Genomic DNA, 16175 nt, shown 5'->3' on the forward strand with positions numbered 1-16175 from the left:
CGATGGCAGCATTTCACTGTCTAGGAAGGCGAACTTTTCCTGCCAAATCTACTTAAATGCTGATATGCAGAAAAAAATAATGCAAAGCAGTATAAAGGGAGTATCAGTCTAATATAAAAGGATCCACAATCTGCTTTGAGAGGGAGAAACCTAGTAAGGAGCTCAAATCCAGAGGTTGGCAGCAAAGAAAAAGCAACAGAAGGACTTGTACTTCCGGGGCACTCCAGGTTGTATCTGGGCATGCAAAAACTGTCCCCACTGAGAAGACTCCAAAAGGGTCTTCCTCCTGTCCACACTGAACTGCCCCTCCCCAACAGAACCTTCTGAACTTGGGATATTAACTGAAATATTTCATGAGGGGGAGCAGCTAAGGCTACAGGGTCAGCCAACAACTGGATAAGAAAATCAGTCCTCTTCTATCTCTATCAAAGCCCTGCATTTCCACAGGCTCTGGTGGGGTTCCATTTAGGGAAAGGTGGAAGCAGGTAAGGTGTCTGGGTGGAAATGTTACAGTTTGTGTCTTGCTCAGCAGCTCAGAGATGCTACAGGGCTCAATTCTCCCCTACATCATGGGCCACAAGAAGAAGGGGGTAAGATTTATTCCATACACTCTGGCCATTTTATACACATAGAAAGAACATGCCCATGGTTCTTAAAAGTTATCTTGTAATTCTGCAAAAAGCAACTCTTCTGCTGGCCAGAACCCAGTAGAATACTTCATGGCCCCCACTACATCCCACAAAATATATAAAGGCTCTGAAGCTACTGTCTCACCCCACTGGTTCAAAAGCACATATCTACCAATTCTTTCCTAACCGATCAGAAAGACCTTTGCAGAGCTGACCCCACTTGTGGGGAAGTGAACTCCAGCAATTTAGGAGTGAGTGGGTGGGTGGGAGGAGGGCAGGGGTGGGTGACCAGAGATAAAATGAGAAAGGGAGCCACCTGTCAGGAGCCTGTAGCAGACACTGGAAGTAACAGTAGAATATGAGAATCGTAGAGGTACAGTAATTTTTAGGGATAACCCTCTCACTCCCACACCCCAAAGTGTCAAAATACTGTTGCCAAGAGATTGAAAGACTTTTGTGCAAAACGGACTCCATGAAATCTAGTCTCCTTCAGCATCACTGTTAAAACACTGTATTCAAGGGCCCTGACACATCACCCCCTGAGCACAGCGCTCTTCAGGGGTTCACTCTCAGGCACTCACCATGTGGGAGGCAACCACAGAAGCCCCTCTCTGCATCCAGAAACCCCTCTCTATCCCCCCCCCCAGCAAGAGAAATTAAGCAAGCGGGAGTAAGTACCACCTCACCCCAAGTGGATAGGGCTCCAGGGGTCACAGGCAGGTCAGCACTGAAGGCGAAATCCAAATGAAACATAAACATGGTATTGTGAAAAGCAGACCGATCTCTCTAGCTCTCCAGCCAGCATTAATCTCGGCATCAGCTGTGGTGCATAACCTAAACACACAGACCAGGCGGCTCATACATCTGGAAGCTGTCATCTCCTGGAAGTTCCAAGCAGCGCTGGATGCATCTGCAACAGTCCATGACCCAAACTGGCTTATGAACGAACGTCTTGGTGGGTCAAGAATGGTGGGCAGCCTGGAGATGGGTCCGGAGCTGCCCTGTGTGGGGAATATCTGAGCCACCTGCTGTTTTCTTTGCAAGTACTTATTGGTGGTTTTAACTTGTCATTCATTTTTCCCTGGGTACAAAGGGAACACCAACAACATGCTTGCACCTCTCTTGTGTGCACTTGTTCACACACACACACACACACACACACACACACACACACACACACACACAGTGATGCCTTTGCAGATCCAATTAAACCTGCAAAACACAGGTCTTCTACCCAGCCTCTTATCATCCAACTCTGTGGTTCTCAGTTGGGGCCTCTCACAATGAATGGGTATGATGACTTGATTAGGACAGTGTTGCTGGGACCTAGCGGGTAGCATTCATGGGTTCTGCTGCACGGCCTCTAGGGTGCACAGCCTCTCACAGTGGAGAATCATCCGGATTCACATGGCAAGAGTGTCAAGGCTGAACAACGGTAGGATGGTGGCTCTAACTGTGCACAGCCCAGAGCAAACACAGTGCAGACTTGAGAGTGAGACAGCCCATCAAACAAGAATGTTTTTAAAAAAGCAAAATCTCCTATTTCTCTTTAAAAAAAATTCTCATCTTCCTCCCCGATACTGGCCTTAAAGCCCTTAACAATCAAACACCAGGGCAATATGGAGTCATTTCAAGGTTGTTGCCCTTTTCAGAAAAGGAGGCCAGGCGCTGGCTAAGCTTTTATCTCGGGGAGATAAATGAAGATTCTGTCACAGGAGTACCTTGACAACAAACTTGTGACAGAGAGCTGGGGGGGGGGGGGAGTGCGCTGAGGGGAAGCAGATATTAAGGAGCTAGGACAGCAGACTGTTAACTCAAAGGAAAGAAATGCCATTGAGAAATGAGCACAGTTCAAAATCAAAACAACAAAACAAAAACAGCTCCCATCAGCACCCTGAGAAGCAAATGCAAGCACTTTTGGCATCAGGGAGCGGACCAAGAGCTAAGAAGCACAGATCTACAACAGTATCTTGGAGAGCTCACACAGGCCCTACCCACTCTACATGGCACACACCCCTGTGGACCTTCCAAACCACCAGATGCCCAACCTCTACTTCATCCACCCACTCCATGGTCACGGGAAGGTGAACAACTGAAGGCCACCACAAATTATTATTATTACTTTTGAGTCTTCACCCATCCTCTTTGTTATGCCTAGAATATTCCTCATCTCCACCCTCCCAAGCCTGGGACCATCCTGGAAGTCTCCCCTGATTTCCTTAACAACTTGGCAATTAACCACCTAGTGACTCGTCTATAGATGGTCATCATTCTTTCTCTCAAGTGTCTTGGGCAGTGCCTGGTGCAGAGTAGGCACAGAGAATCCACACTGGTCAAATGCATCTATGTGGAAATAACCACTCGTGGTTTTGTGTTTATGAGCCACCATGTTTCTGTGATAGTAGGTGCCCAACTACACCAAGGTCTTTATCAAACCTTTTTGGCCCACTCACAAGTAAACTCTTGTTGACATCTGTGACATGTAAAAAAATACACCCTAAGACTCAGGTGTGTTGACACCTCACGTACGAAAGTTTCTTGAAAGGCAATCATTAAACCAACATCTTAACAGAATCAAAAACATTATCACTTATGCATGCACAGAAGGTGTACACATGTGGGAAGGGAGGGAGGGAAACAATGGCTTCATCTTTGTGGTAAATGGATTGACTATCTTAATAAGCTACGTTTTTCTTCAGGATGTTATGCCTCGAAGTCAAGGCAAAGATATGGCTGTCGAAGAGATTTCCCTAACTTTTTAACCATAGTAAAAATATTTTGGCAGACAGGATGCACACAGTAAGCTTGTGTGAAGACACCCACACAAGCACAAAGGCAGGAGAAGCCGTCCCCCCAGCTTCCCTTTTCTCTTACAATCTGTCTTTCCTCTCTTGTGATGCTTAACTGAGGACATGTGAGACCTCCCTCGTCTGTCTGTGTGTGCACAGCAAGCTGGTGGCTCCTGTAATCACACCCAGAACCTGAAGAAAGCATCAAGCGACAGTGTGCTTCGCTGATGGAGCAAAGATGAACCTCAGTTTGGGCCTGCTGATCCCTGTGACTCTCCAACCTCCACTGTCACCCATCACCACCGGGAATTTACTCCTCAAAGCCAAGACCCACAGGAGAACACTAAGTTCCATACAGCATAAACAAGACCTCAGGCTACTCTGACATTGGGTTCTCCTTGTCCAGTTTAATTTACGAAACTTGCTTCTTGTAGAAGGCAAGAATGAATAAATGAATGAACGAGGCCAAGTCAATATTAGACCAAACAGCGGAAATCAATGAACGTCAGGCAAAGTGAACATGAATAGAAACGCAGATGACCATTTATGGTCATTATTGGAAAAGTTGTCACTTGAAAAAAGGGACAGCTGTTGTAAGGAACATTATATACATATATGTATAGATACTTTATTGAGTTTCAAGACTTATAAAATGAAATACATACTACCTGGAGTATGGTGGTTGCTTAAAATGTAGGTGTTAAGTGTTCCCAAGAACCAATGAGCTATACTAAAATGCCAATGCAGGAAGGAGCTAAGACCCCTGAGCCTGGAGTTGGGGATGTAGAGGAGGGTTTGCCTAGCATGATCGGGCCGCAGTATGGTCTGTACTAGTGTCTGTGTGGAGGGATGGGGGGCGTCAAGATGCCCAAAGCAGGCCAGGGTGTGCCCCCTTACTGACCACCTTCCCACTGCACCCTGCAGTCCGTCTTCACAAATCTCATGTCATTCTTGAAACAACTGCTCCAACTACTAAAAACCAAATCGCACATGGTCACTGGTGTGGAAAAAGTCAACTGTGGAACCACTAGCTCTAGTTCTACAGCCCTGCTGGTGAGTTCCTGCACCTAGGACCTTAACTCCCCTTTCCCGGGGTCCTGCCAACAGTGGTCTCTTCCTACTACAGCATACTCTTGCTAGCCTCTCCAGTACTCCTGTCTGCCTCAAGACATCACTAAGGCCTTTTTTCTCCTAATTAAACGTTCATGGACCAGTCCAAGTGTAAACCTAAACTCGGTGAAAATACATTGAATTCCAGAAGTCTGAAGCACAGATCTCTGGGCAGTGTCTCCCAACACAGTGCTTGGAACAGCATAGACAGTATAGAAACTCAGGAAACTTGTTGCTGAGGGGACTAAGTGGGTGCTCAATAAAACTGGTCCCTGAACTACCAATGACAAGGAAGCAAAGTGGCATAAATTACATAATGGAATCAATCCAAAGGACACCTTTGTATTCATCAACCAAGCTACTTAAGGCAGGAATGGTTCTGCTTTTGACGATTTGGATTATTAATTGTTACTTTTCCACTATTATTTTAATTGTCTCTTTTCAACTAAATACTCCATTAGTTTGCAGAACACCGAAAGGTGGATATTCAGGAAGGTTAGTTTCCAATACCATCCTGAGGAATTGCTCATTAACTCCGGTTTTCAAATTTTATCCTGGGTGGCTTACAGTAGACACGCACCAGTTATCTGGGGTTGAAACATCTGCCCAACTACTCAGACGCCCAAAGCAGTGTATGCCGGAGGCTAAAATGTTTTCAAACAAGGGATTGACAGTTTTCAAAGAGATGACTGAGAAACGACCAAAGAGAAAAAAAGCGAAAAGAAAGCCTGTAATCACAAAGGGCCTAAAATCGTCCATGGTGGTGGGGTGGGAGAAAACGGCGAAACTAGTTTCAATTTAGAAGTCCTTTTCTAAAGCAGGTCCACAACCCCCCCCCCCGAATCGAGGAACGTGGATAAAAAAGACCGGCACACAAACCTCAGGGGGAGCTTCCGTAGCCCCTCCTATCAAACCTGCATTCTTTAAAAAAAAAAAAAAAAATTTCTTTCTTACAGGCCTCCCAAACGCAGCCTTCCCCCAGAATAATTCCATTTAAAAAGCCCCCACCCGCGAGGAAACATTAATCTATTTTACAAACACGCGTTCCAGTTGGGCTTTACTATTTTTTTCAACCCCCCCCATCGCTCCCCCCCCCTTTTTTTTTTTTTGTACCTTGAGACAAATGTTTTTTTCCCCCAGAGTTGAAAGCTGTCCAAAAACAGGACCACACACGCGGCCGCCTCCGCAGGCCCGCGCGGCGCCCGCCCCCCGCGCGCCCCGGGGGCGCGCACACTCCCTGCAGCTAGAGGGGTGGCCTTGCCCTCCACCCCCTCTTCTTTCTCCGCAGACGCGGTGGGTGGGTGGGGGGAGGGAAGAAAGCCAAGCTCAGGAGCCCAGATCCGAGAGGCCTTCCTCGGGCCGCTGGCACCCTGTCAAAGCCAGGCGGGCGGCTGTGGCGGACCTTGGGGACCCCCCCCTCGGCCCTGCCGAGTGGTCCGTCCCGCGCAGGGGCCTCGCGCCCCCGCCACTCTCTCCCACCACACCTAGCAAGGCGCAGCGCCCCGAGTAGATTACAGCGCGGCCTTTGTCGGGAGGGCCTGGCTGTAGGCCAGGCATGCAAACAATAAACAGTCTCCCCTGGTGCGGGCAGGGGCTCCTCTGGCCACAGCGAGGCTCTAGGTGCAGGCTGGCAAATATCTTTATCAAACACAGGGAAGGAAGGGAAGGAAGATGAAGGACGCGCCAGCGGCGCCGTGTCTCTTACCTTCCACCCACAGCTCCTCCACGTTGGTCTCGAGATTAGCTGCCTTTAATCCCACAGCGAAGGCCCCAAATATGAGGAGACCCACAACCAAAAACTTGCCGCAGTTCTTTTGAATGTAACAACCCAGTTTAAATAAGAGTCTCTGAAACTTCGCTCTCAGCCACAGCGGCGCTTTCCGGCCAGTAGCCTTCCCCTGGGGACGAAGCAGAAGGGAGGAGTGAACGCCGGGGAGTCGCTATCCGCTCACACCCGCCTGGGGACCCCCCCACCCCAGTAGTGGGGGGCGTGGGCGGCCGTGGCGCAGGGACTTGCTCTCGGGGCATGGGGGGGGACTAGGTTGTAAATCAGAGCAAGGCTGCAGCGTGGGAACTGCACTCTAGGGACCACGGAGCGCCCCCACGCGTGGCCTGTGCACTATCCCTGAATGAGACTTGGCGTGCTGGGGAGAGAGGCTAACAGAGGAGCCGCCAACGGCAGGCAGGCACTAGTATCCCGGTCCGGGAGAGGGAGGGCAGAGAAGTCCAACACTTAAATCACCAGGCCACGACCCCCCTTGCCCCAAGTCCTGCTCCAGCCGTGGGCCTCCTCCGGTACGCCGGAAGGCGGGTGAAGAACGCAAGCGCACTTAGGGACAATATACAGCGACCGTGGCCCATCTGGCCTCCGGCCTGGCGTGGCTGCACGCGGGGGTCCACGTGGTGAGCCCGGCAGCCAGAGCTCGCTCCACACACTTTGCCACGGCCTTGGAAGACGACGCGGGGGCTCAGAAAGTTCGGCAGCCATCTGCAACTTACACTATTTGTGCTCGGAAGAGGGCGGCCACAAGGATCTTTCCCTCCTCTCCCACTCCCTCCTGGTGAAATCTTTTAAGAAAAAAAAAAAAAAAAAAAGCCGAGTGTAGGGAAGAGGCCCAAGCCGGCGCCGGCGGGGGTCCGGGCTGGGCGCAGGCTGCTCTCGGGACGGCGGAGCCCTGGTGCTGGCCAGGGCCCCGGCCGGCCCCAGGCTAGGTGCTCGCCTTCCCTGGATTCCACACATTTCAGCGAGCCTCGTAAACACAATGAACCCGGTCGTTCTACACACCAGCACCGAAGATTTAAGGTGGCAACTTGTTTACAATTGCCCCTCTCTCCGGCAGGATGGGAGAAGAGGCGGCCCAAAACCTGGAAGAGAGGGGACGTCCTCTCCCGAGAATAATTTTTAAGGAAGCAGAGATTTCAAGCTCAACGAAAGCAGAACCGGCTGCCAAAAAAGGAAACCACCTTTACTTTGGCTCCCTCCCCTCTGCCTCTCTCCGCCTCTCTCCACTCCGCCTCCCCCTCGAAGAGGTTAAGAAATGTGGCAACGCGGAGGTTTAGGGCTGCAACCGAGGGCAGGGGCTCGGGTGAAGGGCGCTGGGGCCCGGGGCAGCGCTGCACCGCAGCCGCCCTGGAGGTGGTCCACTCAGGACGGTTTCCAAAGCTCCGGAAAAGGCACACCAGGGAGGGCGTGTGCGCGCGCACACACCACACACGCACACACACGCACGCACGCACCCCCTCCACCCCCTGCGGACCTCAGACAGCCCTTTCCTCCGAAGTCCGGAGGGAGGGTTTGAAATTTTCAACCTTCACTTGTCTTCTGCTTTTTCAGGAGTGTGTCTGTGTGCGTGTGTGGCAGGGATCCCAAAGAGGAAGAAGAGGGAAGAGTGGAGAGGGAGGAGGGAACAGACGTGCACCTTGGAAATCTGCTCCAGAGCGAAGGCGGCGTCGCAGTAGCTGGGCCGGTGCAGATAGTCCCGGTCCGGAACGGCGCGGTGAGGTCCCCCGGTCCGTCTGCGCCTCCCGCCGCCGCCGGCCTGCCTGCCCAGGGCCCCGGCGGCGTTACCAGCCGAGGCCATGTTGCCGCCGCCGCGGGCTCCGAGCGCGCCTGGGCGCTCGGCTCGCGAGGACGCTGCTGGCCGCCGGGGACTCCGGCTCCGGGTGACAGACCCGCTGCTGCCGCTCACACGGCGGGCGCTGCGGGTGCTGCGGCCGTGGCCGCTGCCGGGGACTCAGACCCTGCCCCTTCCATTGCCACATTGCGCGTGGGTCCCGAGGTCTCTGCGGCCGCCGCTGCCCACATCCAGCTCGCGGGAGGGCGAGAGCCGGCGCTTCCAGGGCGCGCCTCGCGGTCCCCAAGTCCCCCCAGACGTCCCCGCCCCGCGCCGCGACCCCTTCACGGCAGAAGGCGCGCGCAGACCCCCGCCACTCGCGCTGGCTTCCTCGGCGCCCGCTGCCGGCGACGCGACGGTGTCCGGCGGGTCTCAGCGATGCCGGGCCGGGGCAGCCGCTGCTCCCACTGTTCCCGCTGCTGCTGCTGTTGGTGGTGGTGCTGCTGCTGCTGCTGCGGCTGGGGTTGGCGGTGGCGGCTTCTGAAGCGGCTGCTCGTTCTCGGACTGCTGGGTTCGCGGTGGCTGCTCGGTCCCGGACTCTGCTTTCTTGTTCTCCTCACCGACCCGCTGGACCATTCTGCCCCCGCGCCGCGCGCCTCTCTCGCTCCCGGGACCTGGGGACTCCGCTCTGTGTGTGTGCAGCGGGCAGCGGCCGCAGCAGCTCCTTGACTCAATAGATGAGATGGAAGAAGAAAAAAAAGAACTCTCTCCATTTGGAGAAAGAGGAGGAGGAGGGGAGGGGGTGGAGGGGGAGAGAGCGAGCGAAAGAGAAAAAGGCTGGAACTCCCGCCCCCGGGGCTGTCAGATGGCTTGGGTTTCTGCGACGCGATTGGCTCGCGGAGGGCAGAAATTACTCAGCAAACATGACTATTATTAGCTGCTTAGCAACAGCTCACCAAAGTAGAGAGACCACCCAGGTAGGCAACCCCCGTGTGTGCATCCCCGGCTCGGGAGGGGGGGGCTCGCTCAGCGCCAACCTTCTCTCATGCAATACTTCCATTAAGGAATGCTCCCCCTCCTTTCTTTCTTATTTCTTTTCTTTTCAACAGTGTCTTCTTTTTGTGAGACGGCTTTTGCGAGCGCGCGCGCAAACACACACGCACACACATACAGGAGCATTTGCCTCGCAATAGACACGGGGGATATGTAATATTTTTTTAAGCGCTTAAACAATTTCTGAGATTCCTCAAAGAAAACCCTTTTAGTAGCTCTTTGGCCTCAAGCTGTAGCAAATACTGGGAGGTCCGCCTTGAATTCCCAGGCCTGCACCAATAATGACAGGGTGGTGGATAGTGCGCCAGTGTGTGCCAATTTTTTTTCCTCTTTTCTTTTATAACCAAAGGCAAGACTTAGACTCTCGCAGGGAACAACGCCTCGTATTAAGATAAACAAAATGGAAATCTAAAGAGAGCAAGGATGTTGGGAAAAGCCACCTTTTTAAAAATCCCCTGGCACCCCCCCGCAAAAAAAAAATACACAACAGCACAGTCCAATTTGAAAGAGTTTGTAAAGAGAACTCAGACACATAGTCTCGTAGAAGTCGAGGCTTTTATTTTTATTTGACTCTTTAATATATAAAAAAGAAACAATCTTTTCAGGAGCCCAGAGAAATGAAATCGAGAGATTTCCTGATTATTTGGGTTTCATCTGGACCCCCCTTTAATTAATCATATTCTTACATAAAGTCAATTTTAGGCTTTTAAAAAATAAAACTCGGTATGCATCCTGTAATATTTAATAGTGTGACGTAGGGGAGAATAAAGGCTTTGATGTCCGATTCATTTGAAACAAATTGTGGGCAGATCGCGAGGATTTGTACTGCTATTGCGTCCGGTGTCACTAAGACATCCCGGGGATTTGCTTTACATTGAACAAAAAACAGGCGACCTTCGGGGTGGGGGGAGTCCTGGAACCAGCGACAAATTAAAGTGTCTACACAACTACGCTCTTTAAGGGGGGGGGGGGGAACTTAAGAAAGCACATTCCATTCTCCAATAAGTTTTCAAGTTAAGTTCCTCCCTCAGTTGACACCAGACCCAGAAACACTGGATCCTATTATTTTTCTTTTCCCACTTGAACTGTAGAGGGAACCGGAGTAGTAAGAAGCCAACAGAAGCCGTGAAATGGGGTAGTGTGGCTTTAAGATGCACACGGTGTGTGTTCATTGAAAAAAAAAATAAGAAGAAAGAAAAGGAAAGAAAGAAACCCAGATGGAGGGAAAGGGGGAGGAGCGGGGGAGAAGGCGGAGCTTGGTCCGCCACGTGACCCAGACCGAGAGGCCCGTCCGCGCGCACGCGCGATCTAGTCTGGAGCCTGCGCCGGGCGCAGGCACAGCAGGTAACCCGGTCGGCTCGCTGGGCCTGCGCGCCCTGAGCTCTCAACGCCGTACGCACCGCCTTCCGGGGCCCCGAACGGTGTGCGCGCCTGGCCGGCGCGGACGGACGTGCCGGACACGCCGTAGTACATTCCTGAAGGCGGCCCGGCCCCCTCGCGCTGCCCAATGCGTGCACGGCCTCCCTGCTGACGGCCAATGGCTGCGCTTCGGCCCTTCCATTCAGTGGCGCAGGCTGCGGCTAGGCAGGGGCAGTGCACGCGGCTCCCAGGGGGCCCTTCCCTCCCACCGCGTTGCAGTCTCTCGCTGCTGCCTAGCCTGCCTACCCACTCTCCAGCCTCATCTCCTTCCGGACTTTCTTAGGACGCTTTACCATTCTGAATGCCAAATCCACAAAACCTGAGCGGTTCCTGAAGCCGGGTGGTGAATCTGAGCGATCAGTGACCGAGTAGAAGTGTTTGGGGGTGCTCACAGAATAAGGAAGAGGACCAGGGTGCTGGGCCAGCGCGGAAATTCAAAATTCCTAACACCAGGGAGCACGTGATTTTCCAACGACTGACTTTCGGAAGTGCAGCTGAAAAATCCTTAAGGGAAGGCATACAGGGTGAGGGAAAGGACACTACCTTAAGAGCGAGCAAAGTGCTGGAAGCGGAGCTGCTAAGCCTTGGAGTAAAATCCTTTTCTCTGATAGCTTATCAGCATAAAGCAAAAAAGTATGAACTACTATTTTAGCTTTCATATTTCTTGCTCTTGGAAATTGGGTTGTTTTCAATACTCGAGGGTGACACCTCAAGTTCAAAGGTCAGCGTGATTTTAAATTTGAAGCTGGCTATATGTATGGCAGGCAGTTAACCACATAGCCCTATGAAAGTAATCTTTCAAATTCCTTACAGTATTTTACTCCTAAGCATTTGCTCTCCCCCCCCCCCCCATACACACACACCCGGGTTTTACTTCTTCGATTGCATATAGCTGTTTGGATTCTGGGATTCTAGAATGGAACTATAGTCTAGCTATGCAAAGGCTCTTCCACTCGGACGCTTTTCCCTCGGTTTGACTTAATTCTTAAACGTTTTGAACATGGAACCCTGAGGTCTGCACAGCTCAGCAAACTCCTCGCCCGCTGTTTGATAGGTTAACTTTTCAGCATCTCAGACAATGGTCTTGACCTGTAAACTCTACCAGTAGGCTTCAGGACGCAATCCCCAGGCTCTCTCTAACAAGCCCTATCTTAATCTCCCCAGCCCCCACCCGCCACTTCCCCTGTGGTCTGCTTTTTTCATAGAGATGAATTACTTTGGGGATCTAATTGGCCTTGTTTCTGTAACGTTTTAAGAAAGGGAAGAGGAGCCAGTCTAAAAAGGCTGCTCGACTTGGGTGGTCAGGGCCGAGGCTGCCCCCAATTTGCCTCATTGCTGATGCCCGTGAGTGTGACATTCCCAGCGATAATGTTGTTCCTAATCAATCTACCCTTATTTACATTTGTAAGCCTTGTCGGCTTTAATATGCATGCCCTGTGCAGGGGACCGCTGAGCCACACCGGGTTTGTTAACTTCCAGCTAACCGCAAGGATTCCACAGACCTGAGGGGCAGAGTGGAGGAGGCAGGCCTGCTAAGGTGTCTACTGGCAGTTCAGTCCCTTTAAGGGTCTTTCTGCCTGGTGACTCCCCAGATAACTGAGAACCTAAGGCCTTGACAAGCAGAAGTTGCCAGCCTCTGTGAGGCTAGAGTTGAGTGACCATCCCCTCTTCCAATTTAAGCTTAAATGAAAACAGAAATTGTCATTCTTTTCTTCCCACCATGATCCAAGACTGTAGATTTCCATAACGGATTCCTTCAAAGCTCTGGATTTTCTCACTGTCTCCTCCCCTCTCTGTTCCAGTGCTTCAGATATCCACAGCCATGCCACACACATCTCAAAAATGACATCAGATTGTCCGAGTGCTAAGATGACACTTGAGATAAAACATCTGTCCTTTGTGTTGGAATGTTCCAATGGTGCAAAGTTATGGGTGCCAGGCTTGTTGAGGCTTAACTTTTCACTGGCTTCTCAGATGAAACTAAGTGTATCTTTAAGATGCAGATAAATGAATAAAGGGGCAAAGATGTTCCAGCCATTTGACCCTAGGCTAAGTCATAATTTTCCCACATCAAGTTTAATAGTTTTCCAGAAATTCAAAGAATTGCAAACATGATGCTAAAATCCTACAATATTTTTGTTGCAAGGATGGGATGCAGTGAGGAAGGGGATGTGATATTCTATGTACGGCTGTTACAAGGGTAGGATGGAGACAGGGAGGAGGATTTGGTGTTCAGTGTATGGATGGTTAGGCTAGGGCCTGGGCAGTTCAAAGGCATTTTGAATGAGAATTAAGCCTTAAGCCAATCTGCCACCATCTTACCCCATTTTCTCGGCTCTCCACAAATGTCTTATTTGCTCACTGGCAGTCTGTGTGTTTATACCGATCCTGAAGTCACCAAAGTGTAAAACTATTGGGCCTGACTCCCCTCTCTTCTCTCTACCTCCAGCTTCCTGCCCTTACTAACCCCCCCCCCCACCAGGCCCCCAGACTGGAGGAAGGGGAACTGTTCTAGCCAACTTGTCAAAATAATGCTGCTAATTACCTCTGATCTCCTTTAATGGGAAGCTGCTCCCAACGCCACAAAGGAGTAAATGAAAGGGTCCACAGTACAGACCCAGGGCCTACAGTGGGCTGGGGGTGGGGAGGGTAACCAAGGGGAGGTATCCTCAGAAGCTCCCAGAACAGTTGGAGCCAATCACTGCAGGTTTAAATACTTGAAGAATTAGCTTTAAACACAGTACCAAAAGCTACTGATTTCTTTCGCTAGGAATGTCACCAACTGCAGAGTCTTCAGTGAACTTGACAGAAGACTCAGCATGGACTCCTCCCCCCTCCTCTTTAAATATCTCCTTTGCTACATTTCCCCACTCTGATAGAGATGTGTTCTTGAAATACTCAAACCCCAAGCATGTTCCCCCTCCATCTCTCTCCCATCATCTCTTTACCTCCCTATACCCTGCTCTGACAGTGGCAGAAAGTACAACAGTGTGTTTCAATGCTCCCTGCCTTTGGGTCTTGCGTGAAAAAGAAGCTGAGCAACATGATCCCTTTGACCCACTGCTGGAGTAAATTTATTAGAGATATAGGCATGAGAAATGAAAGGGAAGTAAAACAATTCCAGCTTATTGTGTGTCTTTCTTTCATACTCCTAATCCGGTTTACACATCACGCCTACATGTCTCAATGGGGCATTATACACTGTGGCAGAGGCTGCAGAAAATAAAAGGTGTGGGGGGAGGGAGAGAGGCAGAACGGGGAAGGTGGGTATTTTTCATCCATATTTATTTTACAAATTTCTTATCTGTAGACAATTGAAAGCAATCTGTTAAAAAATATCTGCTCACAAAACAGTTCCAAATGGTGCTAACTCCTGTTCAAATGGCTTGTCAGATTATGACAAAAAATATATATATAGCCAGAAATTTGATACACTTCTCACCATGAGTTTAAAATAAAGCTAACTGGTATATTAAAATGGCAGGGTCTATTGGTGTCACCTTGGTTCAACATTTTAATTTGAAAAGATCATGGATTCAAAGTCATTTTATTGCCTGGTGGAAGGAAACTGGGTGACAACTGGAACACACACATTCACAATTGAAAGACCCTTGTTTTACAACACAGGGCACAATACACCTGAGGCAACAATGTATCCTGAGGAACCACCCAGAAATAATAAGTTACAGTAACAAAAGATGACACCAAAAAGCTTTGTGGAGGCAACTAATCGCATGTTGAAGTACCGGAGCCAAGAAGAAGGAAAAACAATTCGAACACACACAGAACGATGAAAAATGACTATTGTGGTTCAAGAACTCAGTGGTTCAATTATTAACTATTTACAGGCACCCAGTGAGGGTCTTCAGTATTTCTACCTAGTTCCAAGGGAGAAAGGAAGGATAAGAGGGGAAGATGATCCTCTCATCCGAGTCCAACACAACACGGGTCTCTGGGGTCGTTCATGAACAAGATTCCTTATGAGACAGACACTGACATCAGAAACAACTGATTTTAAACATGGACTTAAATACATGAAGACATACCACGTGTCATCAAAAGCAGTCTTTGGGAACCGGAGGGTTCTTGTGTTGAGACCGACTCATTTCATGAAGGTCTGGGTCAGTAAAGCCTACTTCGAGGCTCCCCTGAGGCCCCACACATCGTTCTGGGCACTGCGCCACCCGCCCACCTCTTTAATGGGTGACAGGCACCAGAGTGCCCGATTCCGTAAGCTCAGGAGTCAGCACACACCCCTCTCCTCTACCCATGCCCAGCGGTGAACTCAAAGCGCCCTTGGCCTCTTTTCTCCCTATGAACCGCAATAGGGAGGAGCCGGCGGCTTTGACAAGGCGCTTCCCTCCGCTCTAGGTGTCACGTTCAGCCAGGTGTCTGCGCGCGCTGCCGCCAGCCCTACGTGTGGGTGCACCGGTCCCCTCTAGTTGGCGTCCCCTGCTCCCAGAAAAGCGTCTGCGGCGCACGTGCTCCCTTGCGCAGCCCCCTGCCGGCCCCCCAGCGCTGTCACTCTCCGCCACCAACCCTTCCATCAGCCGCGCTGGCCAGGCAGTAGTCACCACCCGGCTCGAGGAACGGAAACCAAGGTGGCGACCCTTTCAAGCGTGCAAATAGGATCCCAGGCGACCCCCTCCGTGGGAACTCCCCCCGGAGTCCTTCCCCCCGCGCGCCACAGCCATCTCTCCTCCCCATGCCCTGCCGGCCTGGGGGCAGGGGTCCCGGCGTGAGAGCTTCAGGCGAGCATGGGGATGCGGACCCCGATCCTGCACCCCGGAGCTGCAGCCTTCCGGCCACCCACCCTCCTCGCCGGCTCAGGGGTCGGGACTAGGCGCGGGGCGTCCCCGGGGGCACCGCGCACTCACCATAGCCGGCCTCAGCCCCTGGCCGGAGCGCAGCTGCTGATGGCGCGGACGCTGGCCGTGAGGTTCACATCAATTCCTTTTATTAATTTCCCGGGGTCCCCCTTGGCTGGTGCTGCGTGGCTCTGTCTTCTCCCTGTCTCCCTTCGTCTCCCCCGGGCCCTGTCGCCGTGGGTCTCTTTGTCTGTCCTGTCGCCGTTTCTTTCCCCGGTCTTCGTCTTCGTCTTCTCCTCCTCCTCCTTTACAAAAGGAACGGAAAGTGTAAAAACCCCGGCGCGCGGGGCCGCCGCAGGCTTTCGGCGGAGTGCGGCGCGGACTCACAATTACAAGCCTGTTTCTATTAAGCAGGTCCATGGCCCTCGGCGTGGGTGGTCTGCCGCGCCATAGGCAGGACCTGTCAGGGTCACGTGACGGATCCGAAAACTTTACCCCTTTACAATAAACCCAAGGAAGGCAAAGTAAACTGGAGAAACGTGCTATCAGTGCAGCCCTCCTGGGTAAACAGGCTGCCCTCCCCGACGTCCTGGGAGGCGCCCGGCCTGGCGAGCCCTGGCGAGCCCTGGCCGCCCCCTGCACGCCCCCCCCCCCCGCGGCCTCAGTGCGGGGGGTCCTCAGCCCTCTTCGCCGCCAGCCGGCGCCCCCCTCCCAGAACGGCTGCGCTCCTTTTGGCCTTGGTTCCAGAATCCTGGGTTGGGGAGAACGTGGATGGGGGGCAAGCGAGGAAGCGCGTTTAGTATCCCATAGCCT

At 51.8% G+C, this 16175-nt stretch overlaps 1 protein-coding gene across 3 annotated transcripts in view; it reads right to left on the minus strand.

Moving 5' to 3' along the window:
- Ptch1 (patched 1) overlaps nucleotides 1-15667 on the minus strand; it is a 65658-nt gene extending 49991 nt beyond the window's left edge. Inside the window, exons 1-2 of one of the 3 annotated variants that reach the window (XM_057787032.1) lie at nucleotides 15432-15667; nucleotides 6234-6426 (exon numbers count right to left, since the gene is read on the minus strand). In XM_057787032.1, coding sequence (XP_057643015.1) covers nucleotides 6234-6426; nucleotides 15432-15434 — 196 coding nt within the window. In that variant the 5' untranslated portion in view covers nucleotides 15435-15667. Of the gene's footprint in view, nucleotides 1-6233; nucleotides 6427-7027; nucleotides 7075-7947; nucleotides 8858-15431 lie in introns of those variants that run through there. The other 2 variants (XM_057787030.1, XM_057787033.1) reach the window with 2 other exon arrangements.
- Between the last annotated feature and the right edge of the window lie 508 nt (nucleotides 15668-16175).

Source organism: Chionomys nivalis, chromosome 13 (genome assembly GCF_950005125.1).
Source record: "Chionomys nivalis chromosome 13, mChiNiv1.1, whole genome shotgun sequence".
Taxonomy (NCBI): domain Eukaryota; kingdom Metazoa; phylum Chordata; class Mammalia; order Rodentia; family Cricetidae; genus Chionomys; species Chionomys nivalis.